This window comes from Neopsephotus bourkii, unplaced genomic scaffold (genome assembly GCF_033783945.1).
Source record: "Neopsephotus bourkii isolate Nb327-2 ecotype Australia unplaced genomic scaffold, CSIRO-AGI_Nbou_v1 NB_1248, whole genome shotgun sequence".
Lineage (NCBI taxonomy): Eukaryota > Metazoa > Chordata > Aves > Psittaciformes > Psittacidae > Neopsephotus > Neopsephotus bourkii.
In genome coordinates, this window is record NW_026901733.1 from 2,408,395 (window position 1) to 2,430,247 (window position 21,853).

General features: G+C 42.3%; 1 protein-coding gene across 1 annotated transcript; it reads left to right on the plus strand.

Annotated features, from left to right (window-relative positions):
* Positions 1 to 9,096: 9,096 nt before the first annotated feature.
* CNDP2 (carnosine dipeptidase 2) lies at positions 9,097 to 21,483 on the plus strand. Its single transcript, XM_061364681.1, has 11 exons — positions 9,097 to 9,253; positions 10,191 to 10,334; positions 12,734 to 12,896; positions 14,345 to 14,433; positions 15,313 to 15,513; positions 16,021 to 16,105; positions 16,653 to 16,813; positions 18,775 to 18,939; positions 19,459 to 19,600; positions 20,217 to 20,364; positions 20,788 to 21,483. Exons 1-11 carry the CDS (start codon positions 9,194 to 9,196, stop codon positions 20,855 to 20,857), a joined length of 1,428 nt encoding a protein of 475 aa, XP_061220665.1. The 5' UTR covers positions 9,097 to 9,193; the 3' UTR covers positions 20,858 to 21,483.
* Positions 21,484 to 21,853: the final 370 nt, after the last annotated feature.

Below are 21,853 nucleotides of genomic sequence, written 5' to 3' on the forward strand. Positions count from 1 at the left end.
AGCAAACAAGGAATGCCATGGCACTGCCTCCTGTTTCAAGCAGAGTTGTCTGTTTCGGAGAAGCCTCAGAAGTGGGTTTCCATAGCTTCTTCCATAGACACCATCTTTGTAGCTGATAGAGGATTCCTCTCTATCTCTTCCTAAGCTATTCTAAAATCTGGCATTGAGTCAACTCTTCCTACCAGGCTACACTGGGTTTTGTGAGCTGTCTTTTGGTGAGCAACTAAATTGACTGGAAATGCTTTATAAGGCAATAATGTATCTTTCTAACAAATTCGTTACATGCTGGAGCCAATGGTCACTGCAGTTAGTGGGAGTCACCCCATGGTTTTCAGTTGGCTTTAGCACTGTGTCTTTCAGCTTTAAGGGTGTGTGATTACAACCCCCCCCCCCCCCCACACACACACTTAAGCTTGCTGCCATGTTGTCCCTATCTACATTTATGCAATGGGTAATCAACATTTTGTCTTTTTTGTTAAAAGCAGAATTTCATATAAGCTTGAATAATGCCTTTGTGTAATGAAGCTTTGGCTGCAGAACTTCTTATAATTAAATTGGCACTACTTTTTTGATTTTTTTTTCCCTGAAGTGATGTGTTTTCATCCTTCTTCTGTCTTTTTTGTGTCATTTTTCTTCAGTAAAATCCCATTTTCTTCCCTACTTATATTTTTTCATTTCTCCTTATTCTCCAATGATTTACCCCTTGTATCCTTATTAGCCCTTAATTATCTACCTCCAACAGCATCGATCAGTCGTCTCTGTCCTCAGAAGACTTCGTGTGTTGTAGAGTGCCTCTTCCACATCCTTAGCAAGAGGCTTCTGAAGACAAAACCTGGCACCTTAATTTTGAACCTGTACCAGTGGAATTAATTTTTATTTACACTAACGTACATAAAAGGAGGAATACACACAGATGACATTATTAGACAGTATTTAATACTCCTTGTTTTTGAAGCTCCCTGTTTCCTGTATATAACTAGATTGTGCTTTCAGCCCATGCTGTACAGATGCACAGACATCTGTTCTTACCCGAACAACTCATAGCAAGTCCCCCTTAATGAAAAACAGGGACTGAATTATTCTGGATGTGATCCTCAGTTTAGGAAGAGGGGAGATCCACCAAAGAGTGGGGGAAAGGAAGTGTGGTGAAACCACAACAGACACTGAAGAGCAGTCCTGCAGAGTTGCAATCCTGGAGGAAAATTCCAGCTGGGGAAGCACTTAAGCTCAGTTTCATTGAGGAGAACATGCAGGACTGGCCAAGTCTCTTCAATATTTCTCTTTCACTTTGGCAAATCAGCAACTTATAAAAGACTGAAATAAAGTCCCCCAACACTCCAAAATATATTCAAGGAGAAATTGAAAATGGTATCTACTCATGCACATGACATGTTCTGTGCACTTTCAGCATGGATAAAGTGGGCATGGTGTTGGGACAAAACACTGGATGAGATACAGGGTAGTTGAGATTAAGCTGCAAAAGGGTAGGGGTTTTGGCATTTCATCTCTGTGGTCATTCCAAAGAAAAGTGCTAGACTGGAGCAGTCTCCAAGGGCTGTGGTTCTTATTTGCTGTCAGACTGCATCTAGCCAGGCTGTTGACCCTTTGCTTGCCTGTCTAATACACTTGCTTGTGGTATGACACATATCCCACCTTTCACATGTGAGACACTTCCTTGTTATATTAATGCAGAGTATCAGGACAAGCAGGCAGAAGCAGAGCGCTTTGGGGACTCTTAGGCAAAGGAAGACATTGAACAAAGGTACACAAGTGCCTTTTTTAGTCCTTTTAGAGCACTGGCACAAAGAATTCATTTGGCGTGCCCATTCAGTGACTTTCCAAGATATTTTGGCTGTGCAGTTTGAGAGCCAGTCCTCCAAGGTGCAGGAGAAAAATTTACTAACAGCCATTCTCACTGTTCTTTCCTCTGTGCCTCAAAATCAGAAGAGGGAACAAGAACTGCTCACTCTGAGCCTAAGATCTCTGAAATAGAAAGACTTCCTGTTCCTGGGCAGCATTAAGGCAGTGCAATGGGGAATGTGCTGCCAAATGCACATTGATATTTGAGCCATCTGTACATTAAATTCAGAAGAGGGTTTGTGTGTGTGTGTGTGTGTCTGGCTTTCTGACACTCTCTAATTTGAGAGTCTCTCCAGCACTCTAGACAGGTTATTCAGTCTTCAGGTTTATCTCCTGACAGAGACATTTCCAACGTCACTTCTGCATCCTGACAAGAGGGTGTGGAAAACACAGATTGCAGTGAAGTGCACAGACTTGGTGAATAGCTGTTACAGGGAAAAACTGCCTTTTATGAAGTCAGGAAGAAAAGAGTGAAGAATTATCCAGCAGTGCACAGCAAACCCCTTGTATTCTACTTTATGCTGTCATGGTTTGCAAATAAATCTAGTGCCTAAAGCAAGACTGATGGTGTCCTGAATTGGCTTAGTTAAGTAATTAGTGACTACTAAAGGCTTAGAGTAATTAAGTTTTGGTACTTTTTGGAGACACTGAAGGATCTGAAGTTGCAGCAAGCTTCTGCGTGTGCTTTTTTAACAGGAAAATTGCAACCTTATTGATACAGGGGCTACCAGAGTTGCAGAGAGTTTGACGCATCAATCACTGAGCCAGGAGGCAGGGGGCAGGAAGAGGTTTGTAGGAATCAGTGAGGAAGGAGAAGAATCCTGAGCATCCTGGGCATCCTAAGCAACCCACCATTGCTGGGCACAGTGGGGAGCTCCTCAAGCTTGTGCCAGCCAAGCCAGGAAGTCAACATAGCACAGCAGCACAAAGTCACCCTGTTGTAGTGCTGTTCTCAGGCAGGCTCCTCCGTCTGCTGCACAATGCCCTGACCCTGTGGGGTCTCATGGGGGATCAACGCAGATGCCTCTGTTCTGAGATGGATTGGATGGAGCTGGAGGGGGTATGTGCTATTGGAATATAAATCCTCCACTTGCTTGGCTCAATATAGTGAGGTGACACTGGAGGTGATAAAAGGTGCAGCTAATAAACGGTGGGGGAGAGGAAGGAAAGGAGCAAAGAGAGGGAGAAGTGTCCTTTAGTATTTGTTATTGCTTGTGAAGCTGAGCCATACAGGCCACGTTTTGTGTCGGTTCCCTATTATACAAGGATGAGAAGCAGGTTCACAGGATCAGGACTCTAGACATAGATTCGGTTCTTGTCTCAATTGCAGCATTCGTCTGGGTCCACATCTTTATCCACAACAACAAAAGCTGGGTACGTAGTCCAATGCTGGACACGATTCACTTCAACAGTATTCTGACAAGGGATTCGGGCACACAGGCATCCCATGCTATGCTCTTTCACATAAACATCAGTGTTACCTACGTAGGTTAAGTGTAAACTAACCCTTTTTTTGATTAATTACTTTTTAAGAAAAGAAAACAGTATTACTTTTGTTGAAAGAAGCTTGTGAGGATCAAACTCATGAATGGCCATATGGCATGCATGCATATACATAGGCGAGGAAGGTCATGAACATACCTAAATATTCAGTACTCTACAATTATATAAGCAGCTCTGCTTTTTTGGAGGCCAGAGCAAGGTTACTTCTGGAGCCATAGTACTGACTGGAAAAAAAGGAGAGTAAAAGATACTTTGATTTGGTTTGGTTCAGTTTAGGGCTATTCTAAATCAGTTTGGGCTCTCAGGCCACATTCTTCCTACCTCTTTGTTTTGCATGGTTCTACTAAGGTAGGTCACAAGCCCAACTTTCGAAACATCAGGAGCTCACACTACATTGGGTGGATTGCTAGACTGAAAGATTATGTCTATGAATTTGCAGAACAATGCTCTTACAGCTTTTTATGTGGGATTTTTTTATTTTTCCCTTCAGAAGTGCAGTAAAGTAGCTGATGCGTATTTATTGCTCTCAGGAGAAAGGACAAAGAAACTGAGCAATATGAGATCTTCAGATGCTATACACCTGCATATAGGGACACAACTGCTGCTTGAGATTCATTTCAAAAGAAATGAGAGTGAGATTTTGTACTGTAGCATCCGTAGGAGCTTTTCATCAGGTCCTATTTCATTGTTTCATGTGGAATTTTCCAGCAAGGATGGCTAGACATCGGTACCCACAGCCTGCAGCTTTCCTGCAAAGATGATTAACACAGTTGAACTCTCCTCAGATCAGTGCTTAGGTTTCAGGCCTCTCACCTACTCAGCTGCTATTGCTTCAGCTGCCTCATACCCCCCTGATTCAAAAGCAATGGCACAAGTATCTACAAATGATTTCTTTAGAACAAAATAAAAGAAGAACATATTAAAAGAAGAAATAGAGAAACTTAGATGTTTATATAGCTTCACCTGGACCAGAGAAGGCTGAGCATGCCTATATTTTCTTTGTAAAGCATCTTGCTTTGTCACCCTCTGTCCCTAAACCATTTCTGATAAATGTGTCTTTTCCTACCTTCCTTTCTCCTCTGTTCCCGAAGGATTTTTATGTATGCATGAATTCTTTTCACCTCCAAATTACCAGCCTTGTAAAACAAAACTGCATTTCATTAAAGACAATTTACAAGGCCCTCAAAGCTGATAATTGGGCCTCTTATCTTTCAAAAAAGTTGTTGATGTTTTCGATGGGGTAAGCTACTGTGTGGTTTCCGTGTTTGTTCTTCACAAATCCTTTGTGGATTTTAGATCAATACAGGTTTGCAGAAAACACTGATAAAGCAGTACACAGTATTTTCCCCGTATGCTTCCCTAATGCTTTTTATTTTTTCCCCTTTTCTGTTTTTTGCAGTTTGTGTCCTTGATTCACCTTTTTTGTTTGTGGGATTTGTTTTGGTATGAGAACAAGCTACCAAAATTGACTCCCGTGTAGGAACGTGGGAATGCAAATAGGTCACAAGGAATCTTTCCATGTCATGTCACACACCTTTCATAAATGCAGAAGACTGCTTTTTAGAAGCAATTTTTTTACTTCTTCTTTTAAATCTTCTTTTTTCCTGTTGCTCTCCCACCAACAACACGGAGCAGTGCTGGGTGTTGGTGACAGAGGCTCCCCAGGGTCTGGGGTGCCAGAAGCAATGGGGGTCCCCGTGGGTGTCCATCAGGGCAAGGCTTGGCAGCCAGGGGAGGGGATGCCCTCAGGCCCTTACAATCACTATTGATAACTACTTTCCTACCCCTTGTGCCTTAACCCCAGCATAAAGCATGCTCAAAACCATGCCTTTTGTCAGTCTTTTCTGTAGGCTACTTAAGCCAAATTCCTATGCTCTGAGACAATTCGCTTCTCTGACCATCTAAGTGGCATTCCAGAGAACTGTTGCTATAGTTTCAGCTCATCGTCCATGGGTGACCAGAGCTGTGCCTGGCATTCCCTCTGGGACTGTGCTCACCACAACCTTGCCCAAAGTCATAGCACTAACTTCACTCCCCCAGGCACCACCTGCCAAATTCCCAAATCATAGAATGGGTTGGAAGGGACCTTAAACATCATCTAGTTCCAACCCCCTGGCCATGGTCAGGAACACCTTCCATTAGACAAATGACATAGTTCTCTCCCCGTGGCAGTCCCTGCTAGCTCACGGATTTTCCATGACCAGCTATTATGTCCCCCTCCTTTCCAGCTCATGAGCTCTCAGTTACCTTTCTTTGTTCTGGTTTTATTTCTGCCATCATCAGGGTCATCACTCCATTTTCCAGACTGATCTCAACAATGATCTCAACAAATTTTGTCAGCACGTTTCTGTGGCCAATAGGTTGGACTGAGTGGTGAACCTTCCTCAGTAACCCAGGTAACATATAATTATACTACAGCCTAGGGCCAATCCCCACTTTTACAGTTCTTTGACCAATATCTGTAAAACGGTATGAGTTCCCAAACTGTTACACCCATATATGGTTCACAGCTATATGTATCAGAGCTATTCAATTACCTGTGAACAGAAGCAGCTTCAGCACTTCCCATCTTACAAGGATCTGCCTCATCAGGTTAGGCACTGGGTAATAGCAATCCTTACCTGAATCTTTATATTTCTGCACATGGAATGACTTTATGCATTTCCTGCCATGGTTAAGATCTAAGGAAACTCTTCACTGGGGGACCTTACTTCACTGTTGCATCTTACTATTCATGTTACACTTTCCTTATCTAAACCACAACTATAGGAAGGCCATGATGATACTTCCATCACTGGTTGGAATAATTCAGTTATCCAGGCAGACTCTGTCCAAGATCCCCTGCATTTTTCCGCTTTTATATTCACCTGTATTGTATTCCCTCTTATTATCTCCCATATAATACCTCATATCCCCTATTATTCACGTTCTTGCTCATCACTGGAGAGTGGGAAGCTCCTTACCACTCGAATACCTGGGGGTAATGCTGCACACAGCAGGGTGACCCCATCACCTACGGTGACACCCCCCCCAACCGTGGCCCCGGGGCGCTGTGGCGCGGTGCCGCCGCTAGAGGCGCTGCAGAGAAGAGCAACCGCCTCCCCAACAGGAAGATCCCCACCCAGGCCCCGCCCCTTCTTGCAGCAGACGCTTCGGATTGGCCACCGTGGCGTGCGGCGCGGGGCGGGGCTGGAGCGGGGGTATTTAAAGCTCCGCGGCGGTAGCCTCTGCCTATCTCAGGGAGGCGGGACGCTGCTGGGATCGTGAGTGTGGGGTTGGCGGGGTGGGCGGGCGCGCCCGCGTCGCTCCCCTTTCGTGCTGTGCCCTTTCCGTGCGGCCCCACCGGTGACTGTCCACAAGCCGCAGCCTTGCGGGAGGGTGCCGGGTGCGCGGCATCCCCGGCTGGCGGGGCCTTGTCCGGTGGCCCGGGTAGGCGGTGCAAGCCCAGCCTCGTGAGGCGGCCCTGCGTCGTAGCTTGCTCCTCAGAGGAAAGGTGCTGCTGCCTCCTCCCCCCCTCCCCCTCGCCTTCCCCACGCTCGTTCTCGGCCCCCGTGAGCCTCCTTCGGACTCGTTTCTCTGCGGTCACAGGGCTCGGGGCTACGGAGCTTTCCCTTTTCCTGCAAAACCGTGTGAAGTCCTAAATCTGACGTTTTAAGCCAGGTCAAAGAGCAGGGCCTGTAGTGTAGACGTGGGGGTGTATGTGTGCTGCTGCTTTTAGTGGAGAGTGGTAAGTGCTGTGTGGTGGCTACAGACCTTTCCTGACACGATTAAATGCCTTCAACTAAGGTACTAATCTGACCTGTGGATGCAGGTGGCAGAGTTTTTTCGGGGAACCCAGGCTTCAGTGAGAAGCATTCCTCTAACTTAGTTATGTCTGTATAGCTCACTGATGGCCCTTTGGGTTATCATGTTTTTTCATAGTCGCAGTGGTGTGAAAAAGGTAGACCTGTGGACCTTCTTCCGTATGTGGGCAGGAAGGCTAAAATTTTCCTGTTCAAGGGACCTGCAGGAACTTCCAGCCCTGGTTTTGAAGAGGGGAGGTGAAGCAATACCCAGCCTTGTGCAGTGTAGTAAGTGGTATGTGCTTTTCCAAGTCCGAAGTTTTCTGGGGCAGACTTTGCAGCTCTGCTATGAGACTTTAGCTGTTCAATGCCCCTCTAACTTTTAAGAATATTTAATTTTGTTTAAGACAATACTTAAAGTAGTCCCTGACTTAGCAAGTAGCTCAAATCTGTGTTGGCCAGAACATTAGCTTCCATGTAATGTGTTGTATTTTGTGGCTGTGCTGTGAAGCTAGAGTCTCATGTTGCTGTAGGAACTGCCTGTGTGCTGGTTTCTCTGAAAACCTCCAGACGAATCATGTCTGAGCTCTAAATGCATGTGAGGATGGTGGCTTTCTTGGGGAAACCAGGCTCCAGTGAGAAGCATTCCTTTAATTTGGTTATGTCTATTATAGTTCACTGTTCATGACTATTCAAGGGAATGCTTAAGCTGTCTGGTAGTTTGGGGTTGTTCTAGTTGGTGTTTAAAACTCAGTATGCAAATTTAAACCTGATGGATGGTGTGAATTAAGTAGAAGCGTTCTCCAGGGAGTGAAAGGATTTTTGGGTGTTGGACATTAGTGACCTGTGTATGTATAACCTTGCTTGAAAGAAAATGTGTTCTGTGAGTTGTGTAGATTCAGGGTGGTAGGATGTGCTTATATTGCAGTATGTTGCGTGGGACAACCTGCAGATTGAAAGTGTTAGTTTCAGTTATATGGAGTAGTCAGCTGTTCAAGAAATCCAAAGGCAGTCAAATGTTTTAACTCTCATACTTGTCTTGTGACTTACATGTAGAAGCGGAAGAAAGGCTTAAAGGGTCTGGAAGGGTCTGGCATAAAGCTGACTGGACAAAATACTGAATCACAGCCAGGTAGTGCTGCTGAACAAACATGTTCGGTGTGTTACACAGACACTGGAGTTTTTCTCATAGTCTAGGCCCTTGGATTTCAGAGGATGTATTTGCAAAGCTCATTAATTTCCTGGCTTAGAGGAGGTGCTGTGTCTGTAGTTCTACCTTGAGAACTAAATTTAGGCTCACTGGTTTTGTTGGTTGAGTGGACAGTATGTCTTTTAAATACGGACTTTCAACTGGTAAGGAAGACAGAAGATCCAAGACCTCTCCCCTGCTAAATTTTTCTAACATGAATTTCAGTTGAAACTAAAACAAAACTGGGAAGTGGTAGTACTGAACTAGTCACTGACCACTGGCTTATGGGCTGCTGGGACTAGTTTCTGTTCCTCTGGCTTCACTCTGAACTCCTTTGGTAAGGCTGAGTGGCAGGTTGTGACTGTAAAGCTGGAGAAAACACAGTTCTTAGGCTTCCTGCTTTTAACTTCCTTTGTAGAGCATAAAGTGGGCTTCCTTGGGCCCAGCTACTAGCATTCAAGCCTATGGCACACAATTAGTTGAACTCTTAAAATGAAATCTATTCTTTGAAGTTACGTTTTACTTAAGTAATATTTGGCCTGTAATTCTCTTGTAAGTATATTACTTGATTGAAATACCTTTATAAAGCAGCTTCCTCAGTTTAACTCCAAAGGGTTTTTTTGGGGGGGGGGAGGGGAGAGGCAGAAAATGGTGGTTTTGGGGTCAAATATGCTCTTGTTTAGCCACTTCACTGTGTGAGGGAGTGGCCTCAAGTTTATATTAGCACAGCTTATTTTATGGCCTTAGCAGTTGAAAGTCTTCTGTGGCTACTTGATTACTGATGCTTGCTTCTTAAACCTGTGAGGACTAAACTATTTTTCTGTTACAGAGTCTTCAGCAATACCATTCTAGTCAGAATATGTCTGCTCTTGAAACCCTCTTCCAATACATTGATGAACACCAGGACCTCTATATTCAAGTAAGTTTCCTTTGATTTTTGCCCTGCAGCACCACACAGGTATAGGATATTAAATGTGAGCGGGTCAGATTTATGCTTTTTGTAACACCTGTATAATATGCCTGATAATAGGGTAACACCATATGACTGAGAGGGGGAGCAGGCAGCAGGTATGACTGCCTTGAGTCAAGCCAGAAAACTTTTGTTTAAGCATAGTTCTGTTCAAAGACCTAAATCGCCATGGCAGGTTGATTAGAAAATGCTGTTATTGTATAGTACAGTGACTTATACCAAGGTACAAGAAGTTTGGTGCTGTTCCTCAATGTCAAACTAGGTTTTGTCTTTCCTGTTTTGAGATGGGACAGGAAAGGTAGCAACAAGGCTGGAATAAAGTTTTCTTCTATGAAACTGTTCATATTTGGCTATAAGGGGAGAGGTTACTTTCTGTATTTTGCTGTTTAACCTACTGTTTAAGTGCACCTTGTATTGCAATCCTTATCATGTGTGATGGAACCAGTGGTGTATCATGGTAAACTCTCAGGCAAGAACTATGTCAAAGTTCTTCTGCCAGTTGTTCTTGCTGACCTTGCTTGGGGAGAAGGAAGCTAAGGTGACCTTTCTGAGGAGCCTGAAAGACATTTACTGGTTCTGGATACTTAATGGCAACCAGCAAGGCATGATATGCACAAGCTGTCATACTCGTAAGCTTACTTTATGTATCTGTAGACTTTATGCTGCACTGCAGGGGCAGCTCTAGGAATGTGATGCCTTGGGCAGCTCTTGAGTGGAGTATTAACCGCTAGAGTTCTCCTTTCATCAGAGGATAAAGCTGATTTGTCTCAAGTTTAAGCTCAACTTTTAGCTGGTTTTAGTTGGATTGCAAGGTATTGCATTTGTATAGAGCTTCCCATGGCATAATTCATGTGTAATTAGCTTCAATTTTTCTGTCTTTTTGTAGAGGCTGGCTGAATGGGTGGCAATCCAGAGTGTGTCAGCATGGCCGGAGAAGAGGGAGGAAATCAAGCGTATGATGGAGGTTGCTGCAAAGGACATTGAGCGTCTGGGAGGCACAACCCAGCTTATGGATATTGGGAAACAAAAGGTACATGAGCATCTGAATGCCAGCTTACTAGAAGTTGTCTCTTTAGAAAACAAGGTGTTGCACTAGGGAGTGCTGGCTTCCTGTAGTCTTGCCAAGAAAGCCACTTGGACTCCATAAAGTATCATTTAAAATGCTGTTTATGCTAACCTCTTTCTAGTGTAGCTCTAACAATCTTATGTCCCTTCAGATGTGGGGAGCCTCAAGCTATATAGCATCTAGTGGGAATCCAGTAAGTGTACAGCATTATTCTGTGCAGATCCCATTCGTGGAAATGTTATCTCTTTTTTATTAAGGTTGCTTAATTCCACTTCCGAACAAAAGGGATATTCACACGAGAAATATCTGCTGCCCTTTTATCTAAAGAGAAGGACATGCAGGTTGTGTAATCCTAAGTGCCAAGTGGGAGCTGCCTGCAAGCTGCTGTCAACTGGCTAAGTTTATCCTGCAGCTCAAGGATATGCACAGTGCAAACCAGGCAGGAAGGCAAAGCTGTGTGTGCAGCTTAGCACAGCACAGGCTTGGGTGTACTCAGGCTAATTATGTGGTTCACTACTTCCTTGGTGTCTGGTCTTCTGCTCAGGATCACCACAGAAGGGTATTGTGGGGAGTGGTGTAGAAAAGCAGTAGCTCTTGGGGTACAGGATAATGTCTTTCCTGACATGCAGTCTGAGCTTCCTTGGGATCCAGATCAGTTAAGCATGTTGTGCTACATTTTGAACTATGTATTAAATGTGTTTTAAATACCTGCCTAACTGAACATGGAGACAGCACCTGCAACAAATGTTAGACACTTTTAACAGCAGGCTAGTGTTGGACCTTATGCTTGTAATGTAAAGATACTGACTGAAATCTCAGTAAGTCTTCCAAAGACTTTTACGTTCTTCACAACTGTTACATTTGTCACAAGTTTGCACTGCACCCTTACCAGAAACAAAAGAATAGGCTGACTCTTGTCTTTATTTTTAGTGATCTAAGTTGCTTTTATTCAGCTGAAAAATGTCTATGCTTATGATAAATATGATAATCTTATACTAGGGAACAATCCATTTCATATGTTTCTCCTCTGAAGTGCCTGGTTACTGCATGTCACAGAATAAGACTTATACCAAAATTGTTATATTAGCATTTAAATATTGGCATTGAAAATGCTATTGTTTGCTATTTGTAAGATTGTCATTGTAGTTGGTACTGGTGACTGCTGGGTGAAATCTGTGTGTATGAGGACCCTCAGAGCAGTTCCAGCTTTTGGTAGCTGGAATACACTTGTTGGTAGCACTACAGGTTCCAGCAAGACTTCATGTTCCTCTTGGGAGGGAATCTGTAGGGTAATTCCAGTTTTGCTACTACCTACGGCTGAAAATCCTGTCAAAAGTATTTCAGTTAATTCAGACATAAACTTTTTCCTCTAATCAGTCTAATTTCTCGGGGGCAAGAATTCATTTTTAGTTTATTACGAACAACATTTCTATGAGGAATTCTTGCAGCTGGATTCAAGTTAACTTCAGTATTTAGTTTTATATTAAGTATAGACAAAATTAGTCAGTGTATTCGGTACATTGCTCCTGTATCAGTGAAGGACAATGTAAAGCAACTGATGAACTTATCTTAGTTTGCTGCTACACAAAGTTTGTACTGTCTACTGATTAAGCGTAAATTCTTTCAGTAATGCTTTAATCAGAGCTGCAGGTGTCCAAGGACTATGTAATCTGTTGATTTTTTTTTTTAATAAATTGGAACTTGGAGCCCATGTGAGCAGAAAGTCAAAGCTGTTCTTTATCTGCTGCACAGTGCTGATGAGTATGTTCACTGAGAGAAATACATGCTGACTGAGTAGCATGCCGTAATTGCTTTGGTATTCCAAAGGACTAAGCAAAGTCTAGCTCTTGAACAAAGATCATCAGCACTACCCTGCCCTTAGTTTAACAGCATAGGCTTGTATAGAGAAATACATCTGTTGTGCTGACCTTGTTTGGGTGGAGGCATGTGTTATACTCGATGATACCACTGTCGGGAAACTTTTGTCTAGAGCTGTCCTGTGTGCAGGATAAAAGTGCAGTGACAAGCAATACAGAAAGCAATATTGAATGGAGTTTATCACTTATGCTTATGTCAGCATTAGATATGGCAGTATGGCATGCAGACAGCTTTCTCTGCTAAAATCTGACATGGGATTGCTAGTTTAAAGCTAACAGGTCTGAGTGGCTTGGAACATTTTGACTATTATTGGAACTTGTCAGGAAACTTACACTGCTTCTGGCAATCAGTTTAGCTTAGTTTTGTTTAGCTGTCTGTACACCTTGTCTCATAACCTCGATGTTAAAGTAATTGATTCATCTGATAAAAAATGTGCCATTCTAGAGTTCCACATTTGAATAAAACTTCTTTCATCCTATTTCTAGCTGCCAGATGGATCAGAGATTCCTCTTCCACCAGTTGTTTTGGGAACACTCGGCTCAGATCCAAATAAAAAGACTGTGTGTGTGTATGGCCACCTGGATGTTCAGCCAGCATTACTAGAGGATGGCTGGGATAGTGAGCCCTTCACATTGGTAGAAAGAGAAGGTAAGAGCAGTGGACTTCAACTGATGAGCAATTCTCTAAGAAGTATGGTATTTCTTAACTGTTCTAAAGTTGTGCCCTTGACTGAAAGGGGGGGAAGGAGAGTAACAGCAGACATGGATACTTATTTTATACTGTTGAGAAAATATGTGGGGTGGGAAATGGTAAACAGCAGAGTTGTAACATTTTCCATCCCTGATAGGCTGTACTCGCATGTAATCTTCCTTGCAGCCACAGCAAAGTCTTAGCTGCTGTCTTCCATTGTAACAATTTGTTGCCAGAAAGCTTTCTAGACCTAGTTTCTTGTCTTGTTCACAACTTGCAGCCTGTGAGGACTTTGGACCACTGCAGTGGGCAGACTCAACACAGCTGCTTTATGCCTAGTAAAAGAAGTGGTATATCAGCTTCTCCGGGTTGCCTTGTGTTTGCATCCAGTGCTATGATGAATACTGCAGAATCTATTTTACAGAGCTAATGCCCAGACAAGTGTCCCCCTCCCATAAACAGGGATGAAGAAATGGCACAATAACTCCTGTTGAAGCAACACATTGCCAGTAGACAAAAGGAGACTAAAGATTCCTTTTCTATTTAAAGCTGGTGCTACCCAGCCTTTTTCTTGTTTCATTTGCTCAGTGCTGAGTGTCAAAGGTCATACGAATAGAAGGACATTAACCATTCTTGTTGCATAAGCGTTAATCATTGCCAAGAGAAGTATCTGTGGTAACTAGTATGCTTCAGGCTGTGGTTTACTTTCATGCCGCCTGGCAGTGTAAGAGACGTATCTACCTAAGGCTTCTTCCTTATTGTCCAAGTTGTTGGGCCTGTTCTGTCACTGTGGTTACAGCTAGTGCTTAGGGGCTGTAGCCACAGCTGAGTTGCTGCAATATGTGCGTTTACTGTGATCCCATGTGCTGCATTTCCTGGGACTTCCCTCTGGCCTGTAAAACTCGTTTTTGACTAAAGCCCTTTCTGGGGAGACCAGCTTTTACCTGGAGAATTCAGAGAAGTGATTGGTCACTAGCTACTGAACTCTTCAAGCAAAGAATTATTGAGTTGAAGCTAATACTGGATAGTTTCTGTAAAAGGAGGTAACTTGTTTCTCTATCCTTATTGCTGTGGTCATAAAAAATGATACTATTGTGAAGGACATGGGAGCAACATGGTGCAAGGCAGTTCCATCTTTTCCAGGCTAATGTTCAACTCCTATCCAGGGAGCAAGTAGGGGAAGAGGTGGGGTAGCTTTGTAAGTGAGGAACTGTTGCAGTCCTGTGCCTTTTCTGTTTGCGTGGATGTATAAAGCAGGATGTAAAACCGATTCTTCTGAAGTAGAAATGGCAGTTAATAGAAGCAGGGCTAAAAAGCTTATCCGAAAAGATGTTTTCCCCTGCAAGCAAGAGATGACAGAAACTTCATCCCAGTTTATCTCCACACTAGTCAATTTGTATCTACAGGAAAGTTGTACGGGCGAGGATCAACAGACGACAAAGGTCCAGTGCTTGCCTGGTTGAATGCCTTGGAGGCTTATCAACAAACTAACCAGGTATGTGCCCAAAATGTATCCTGCGTTTTTTGCATACAGCTGAGTCTACTGATAAATGTTATCCAAGCCACAAACCCTTGAGGCAAGCCTGCTTATTCAGCTGATCAGAGAAGTGATGCAATAGTCTTGTAAATTTGCTGATGCCCCAGTAAGGCTGCGTTGACTTGCTGACTGCAGGTTGGTCTTGTAGATGCTTGGATTGCATTTGAAATTATTTTTTGCTGTAACAAAATGTGTAGGAAGGAAAATGTAGACGCAGTCATATGGTGCAGGAGGAATAATCAATTGTGATCACTTTCATGTAAGGATATCAGATTAACTTGGCCTTTAGCAGTCCTTAATGTCTCACTGCCACTGATGTCTAGGAAGAGATTAACTTAGTAACACTAAACTGGGAGTTTTGGTGTTTCTGTTCAAGAAAAAGTGCAATCAGAAATAGCTCAGGTTGTCTACATTACCTTGCAAGACAAGTTGCTGTTACTTGCAAGAAGAATAACTAGTTCTCAGGTGCTGTCTAGGCATATAGAATATGATAGACTGGATAGACAGGGTTGCTCTGACTCCTACTGTGGCATGTGGTTTCTGTGGTTAGTATTGATTTTCCTAGCCCTGTGACTTAACCTTGGCAACAGATTTCTGCTGCATTCCCACAGTTAAGAGGATTGAGAAGAAGTTGCCATTGAGTTTAGTTAATAGTTTTTGCATATATGTGCAGTCTGAATGTGTTAATTATACACAAAATATTATTAAATTCCACTGTCATGGAACTCATTTACCTGTATCCACTTTTCTGCTTTGTACATGACATGGAAATTACTGACTGTTGAAGGAGTCCAGTGTTTTCACATACTTAATTGTTCTTGGTTTTAACTTTCAAAGGAGTTTCCAGTAAATATTAAGTTCTGCCTAGAAGGTATGGAAGAATCAGGATCTGAAGGCCTTGATGAACTGATTTTTGCTCAAAAAGATGCTTTCTTCAAAGATGTAGATTATGTTTGCATTTCTGACAACTACTGGCTAGGCAAGAAGAAGCCTTGTATCACTTATGGCTTGAGGGGTGTCTGCTATTACTTCATAGAGGTAAGAGCTAAAGTACACTGCAAAACCAGTACTATTAAACTGGATTTTCTACTAAAGAGTGGTAGCTCTAACATTTTCATGCCAGTTGCCTTTAAGAAAAGGTGAAATTGGCTAAAGTGGAACAGTATCTACTAAGTGTCTAAATATCTTCCTTTTACTGTTCTAAGTGATACTTAGGTGGGAGGGAAAACTTTCAGATGTCTGAAGCAAGACATCCTTGTACCTTCACTGGAATATTCTCGTGGCATAGATAATCTTCAGATATTTAAATGCAAGAAGAGGTGTCACTGAAGTCCCCAGGGTTGGGACAGTCAGTACTAAGGGCTTGTACTCCACAGGGCAATAAAAAGCATATCTGCTTTAATTTATTACAACTTGGTAGTCTGGTTCCAAAAACAGGTTCATTCTCAATATGTGCAGCAAAAAGCTAAGGCAAAAGTCTGTTCTGTATATTTGACAGTATCTTCATGCTAAAATAACCCCAAATCTTTATTTACTTCAAACCAGGTGGAATGTAGTGACAAAGACCTTCACTCTGGAGTTTATGGTGGTTCAGTACATGAGGCCATGACAGATCTCATTACTCTAATGGGTAAGAAAAGGGAGGTTTCACTGAATGCATCTGAAATAGGAGTAAGAGCCATTAAAGCACAGTGAGCTTGCAGAGAGCGAGTTCCAAAGGGCTGCTTACACTAGCAAAGCAATGACTAGTGAAATGGTGCTTGCCAGGTATGTAAGGCTGATGCCTTAGATTCAGAAATACGATGGTTTTGCCAAAAAGCTGTCTGTCTACTTTAACTCCCCCTAAAACCTTGCTGCAAACTTGTATGTTAAATTGGCTGTCTTCTGCACACTCGTCTACAAGTGTGACAGTGAACTCCTTGCGAATCCTGCCTTCAAACAGCCAGCTAAACATGTAGCAATAGAATTATAGTTTCAAGGAAGTGAATAACTGCAGATTCCATAAGTTCTTTCTGTGCGTAGTGGTACAAGCTCTGGAAGGGAGAGGTCAGAGTTTCATGACACCTTAATGGAATTTTCAGAAGGCAAAGACTACTATTTCCCATGGGAAGTGTTCTCAGCAACGACATCTTTTTTGTTCTAGTTGAAACCTGATATTAGGTGCTTCTTGTTTACAGCTTCTCTTATAGACAAGAAAGGGAAAATCTTAATCCCAGGCATTAATGAAGCAGTGGCACCTGTTACTGATGAAGAGCTGGCACTGTATGAGAAGATTGATTTTGACCTGGGAGAATATGCAAAAGATGTAGGAGCAACAAAACTATTGCATGATACAAAGGTATACTGCATCACTCCCCGTCTACCCTGGCTGGCTGTATTAGATCAAGCTACTTGTATTAGTAGAAGGCAGAAACAAGTTTTTGTGGATACTTGTATGGTTACAGAGTAATTTAGTAGGCAGAGAATTAATCTAATGTCTTGAAAATGGTGAGATTGCCTTGAAGATAATTTCACCTGGTATACAGTTGGCTGCGCTCTTAATACTAGCAGTTCCTCTGGAAGGTGTTAGGTGCTTGGAAACTTAAATCACAGTTATTCCATGTTTAAGAGAAGAGGTCTAGACAACTTTAAATTTGCTCCTGTCGATATATAAATAACATTTCAAACTTGTGCAGAACTTTCTTTATCTAATGCTGTTCTCTTAATGCTAGATAAGAACTGCTAGCACTTGTTCAGAGGTCTGATACCACATCTACACAAAGCATCTGACTTCATGCATCTATAGGAAGTTCAGTGGGTTATCAGAAAGTAAACTGCTTATAGAGATGCCTTCTCATTAGGTGAGAAAACAGCTTGATCTAGATGTGGTGAACTTAAGGCTGACATACAGAATGTCATCTTAGACCTGGCAAGCAAGCACTGTTTTGTAGCCATGAATTGGGCAGCTGCCCAAATCTTTGAACAGCTCAAGTTCAATAAACTCATGTCTGAACTTCTCAAATCTTTACCCTGGGAGCTCTCCAAATGAATGTTTTTAACAGCATTGAATTCTGCAAGGTATAGGTCTTGCATGCTAATTTTAAAGCATTAAACCCGAGATGTAAATACATCTCTTACCATAAAAAAGCAGAAACAGGTGTTGTAAAAGACAAATTTGCATATGCAGGACTGTTTTCTGTCCAAGTACTGTCAGGAGGAGACTCAACTCAAATGGGTATGAGTAACAATTTTATATCCTCAACCTTGTCTTTACGTGTTCATCTTTGTTCAACTGGGAGCATGCAGACTTCCTTGTGTAGGCTTGTCCTATAAAGTAGTGGATGAAATACAGCTTGTGTATAAGGAGGAGCTTTGATAGCGAACTAAAGCAGTTCAGTCTTAGTTAGACTGAAATCCTAGCTTAACTTACCAAGGGAGTTTTAAGTTGCATGCATGCAAGAAGAGTCTTAGGGATAAGGAGAGAGATAGGAGTGAAGGCTGTAATATGTGAGAAACAGTGCGTGAGATATTTGAACTGTGGCAGTTCAATTTGCTTGGAGAGTTCAGAGGCGGGTTGTACCTGGAACAAAGCAAACCATGAACATAAAGGCCACAAAATTTTTACGTCTAAAACCTTAAGTTCATGTTTGAGGTACTGTAGCTGTCTTTATGGGACACATATGTGTTTTGGTATCCAGTGTACTGAACAGCTGTGTCCAAGGCAGCAAGAAGGAAATGCAGGAGTGTAGCTGAAAAAGGCAGTAGTACTCATTTTAATCAACCTGGAGTTCAGGTAGTTTAATGCAACAGATTATATAAATGGGGAAGGTGTATGCTATGTGCCTCAGTCTACATGTGGTGAGGCTTTCAGCAAACCTGTGATCTTCATAAGCATGCGACTCAGTGAAGGCACCTGCCTGACTTGAGGCAGTGGGGGCTAGACCTTCCAATACACTCCCTGCACACTGTGCTTGAAAACATATATATATATATATATGGAGTATAGATAATGTATGCATAGATATGTATATCTTACATATGTATATATATTGATATATGATATCCTTGTCAGAAACAGACCATTCATGTTCTACAAGTTCCATAGAACTAGGAGAACTAGAACAATCTAGCTGTTGTATCAACTGTGTGCCTAATGGGAGTAACAGCTTCTGTTCATAACTGAGGAGTCTTGAATAAGCTTTATTTCTGGATGTGGGAAAGCACTGTTTCTTGCAAAGTCTATTAGACTGAAGAAATTATTACTTTGAGGAACCCTGTCAAACTTGATTTAACCTTTTGTATTTCCCTTTGCTTCTGCAGAGAGACATCCTTATGCATAGGTGGAGATACCCTTCCTTGTCTCTCCATGGAATTGAAGGAGCCTTCTCAGCCTCTGGAGCCAAGACTGTGATTCCTAGGAAAGTGATTGGAAAGTTCTCAATCAGACTTGTGCCAAACATGACTCCTGAAGAAGTCACAAAGCAGGTATGTGGAGACGAATTGGTGGTGTCAAAACAAGTAGTGTCTTAATTTTAGTTCTTCTCCATGCTGAAGGGAAAAGTATTTCTGTTTTCTAAAACATTTGTTTACTTCCATTTTTCCCTGTTCTGCACCTCAACTTGGATAGTTGAGGAAATTGCTGTATGGCTCATGTACAGCAATTGTATGATCATTGTGGCCTGAATAGTCAATTTCTGTCGATTAACTCAAAGAAGGGGATCAGGAGTAAAGGGTAATTTAATTGTAGGGCACTTGGATTGCCAGAAGTGCATATACAGAAACATAAGTTTGATATACTGGCTAACTGTTCTACAGTATACTGTTAACTTGCCTAAAGGAGATATTCTCGTTTCAGGGCAGAGATACATAGGAATAATATTAAATAACAGGAAAATATTGCTGTACAGTAATAGTGATCTGCAAGTATGTAAGATGCTTTTAGTATACAATCTTTACCAGAGTTCATGGAAATGCTAACAGTAGATTGTTCAATCTTTCTCATAGGTTGAAGAATATGTGAGCAAAAAATTTGCAGAGCTGCATAGCCCCAACAAATTCAGAGTGTACTTAGGCCATGGTGGAAAACCCTGGGTGTCAGACTTCAACCATCCCCACTACATGGCTGGTAGGAGGGCCATGAAGACAGGTCAGTGTGTTTTCTGCTTGCTATTGGGAGAACTAAAGCTTTTATTCCAGCACCTCAAGAAATTCTGAGGAGGTTATGTTTGCATAATACGTAGCATTCTGCACTTAAGTTTGTCTCGCTTAAGTCAGGAAGCATGTCATGTGTAGTCCTTGAGCCTGATGTACAAGAAGGGCAGAAATAATATCAGGCTCATTCCTACTGTACTGGAACAAGTCTGTTGGTACAGTGTTGCTTCTGCGTATAGGTGGGACTGTCAGTTCAGGTCACTTGCTTAGCAAAAGCCCTCAAAGTTTAGTCATCCTAGCATTCCTCTTTAGCTGCCCTAGCATAACTGATAGATTGTATTGGGCAACTAGAGCAAATCCAACTTGTGTTGGAGTACAAACAGGCATTTGAGTGAAGTGTTATTTGTGGAACTGTTTGGACTGTACTTTGAAAATGACTCCAGCAGTACGTCTCCGGGAAAGAAGCTCCACACTACTGTGGCCTGTGCAGTCTGGCTGATTAAAACAGGAATTGGCCAGCACCTGGTACAGATGTGGTTGGTACTTAATGGCTTAAGTAAGGTTTTGTTAAAAACTACAACTCCAAACTGACTAGAGTATCACTTTTACAGTTTTTGGAGTTGAACCAGACCTGACAAGGGAAGGAGGAAGCATTCCTGTTACACTTACTTTTCAAGAAGCAACAGGCAAGAATGTCATGCTGCTTCCTGTTGGAGCTGCAGATGATGGTGCTCACTCTCAAAATGAAAAGCTAAATAGGTAAGAAAATATTTATCCCTGTGCCAGGCTGAGTTTGCCATGTATTTTGGCATGTATTATGAAAAGGACCAAGAAAAGTTGAGCTCATTTCCTTAATTTTCTGGAAGCCTAAGTGCCATTTCTCTGTAGCAGGGAATGACTGGTTGAGTAAATAGTCTATAGCTGAATCTTGTTCTCATTGCTTCCGATTCAATAAATTTAGAATGAGAAGCTGTTTTTATACCTTGGTCTCCAAGCTTGGTTACCCTCTATCCCATGGGTGGCTTTTCTCTCTTACCAGGGGAGATGTGGGAAGGCTGGGAATAGTTTGTTGCCTGCATCAGAAATGTCTGTAGCCTGTTGTGTGGATAGGGCTGATTGCAAAAAGCACTACAAATGCAGCTCAAACTAAGATAGTGCTAATGGAAGCTATCTTCTTTCCAGGGACAACTACATCCAGGGGGTGAAGATGCTTGGTGCATACCTTTATGAAGTTTCCCAGCTGAAGGACTAAGTTAGACAGTTACCTTCTGGTTTATGGATCAGAAGTCTGAATTATCTTACGAAGAGTCATCAATTACCAAGTCTCACATGGCTCCCCTATTCCACCAACACTCCTCTGCCTTGGTGGGACAGAGGGAAACATACAGTTCTGCTTGAACCAAAAGTATTTCCTTAAATGCTTACATCAAATGACAGACTATTAATTATCTGGCCAGCAGTACTGAACTGCATCTTTGTCCCCTCTGTATCACATTCAAGTTGTGGTTTCCTGTATTCATCTACTTCTCCTGTAAAGCAAGAGGAAAGGTTTTCTCTCAACTGTTAAAGCAGCCACATCAGTTGCAGAACTGCTAGTCAAGTTTAAAATTCTTGTTTCTGGATATGTCCTGGAAGGAAGTAGTTGAAGTGACAGATTATAGGTCTATACTGGAATGTATTCAAGCTGTAGTGAGGCATCTATCTTGCTGAGTGATTTGGAAGAGCAGGTTGTCTCTTACAGCTTATACCTGATTGCAGGTTTCAGTTTACAGTGAATTGTGTTTTAACAACGTTCACTGTGGTAATAACTACTGGCCATCTTTTTGTAAAGCTGTCTTTGTACTCCTTAAAAAGGACAATAAATAATCATGCTCTAGAGTCTGGCTCTTGGTCTCTAAGGATCAAATAAATGACCTGGGGATCAAATAAATGACCTGGGAGGAAAAGCAACTTCAGGTAAGTTGAGAGGAGCTCTTCCATGCTCACAGAGGCAGATGAGCAATGTGACTACACAGGCTGTACTTCCATGGAATCCAAGTTTTCATTCCTTAGGATCTGGTGCTTTAACAACTTGTAGACTTGAAGCAGATGTTGCTAAATCCTGCTCTTCTGGGAGAAAACAAGCTCAGAAAATACTCCCGTTTTGGCTTGAAGCCACACTAGCATAGCTGATAATACTGCAGGGGAGGGGGGGGAATTTGAAGGCATAAATGGGGAGAGCAGAGCATCACTCACTGCAACTCCTGAC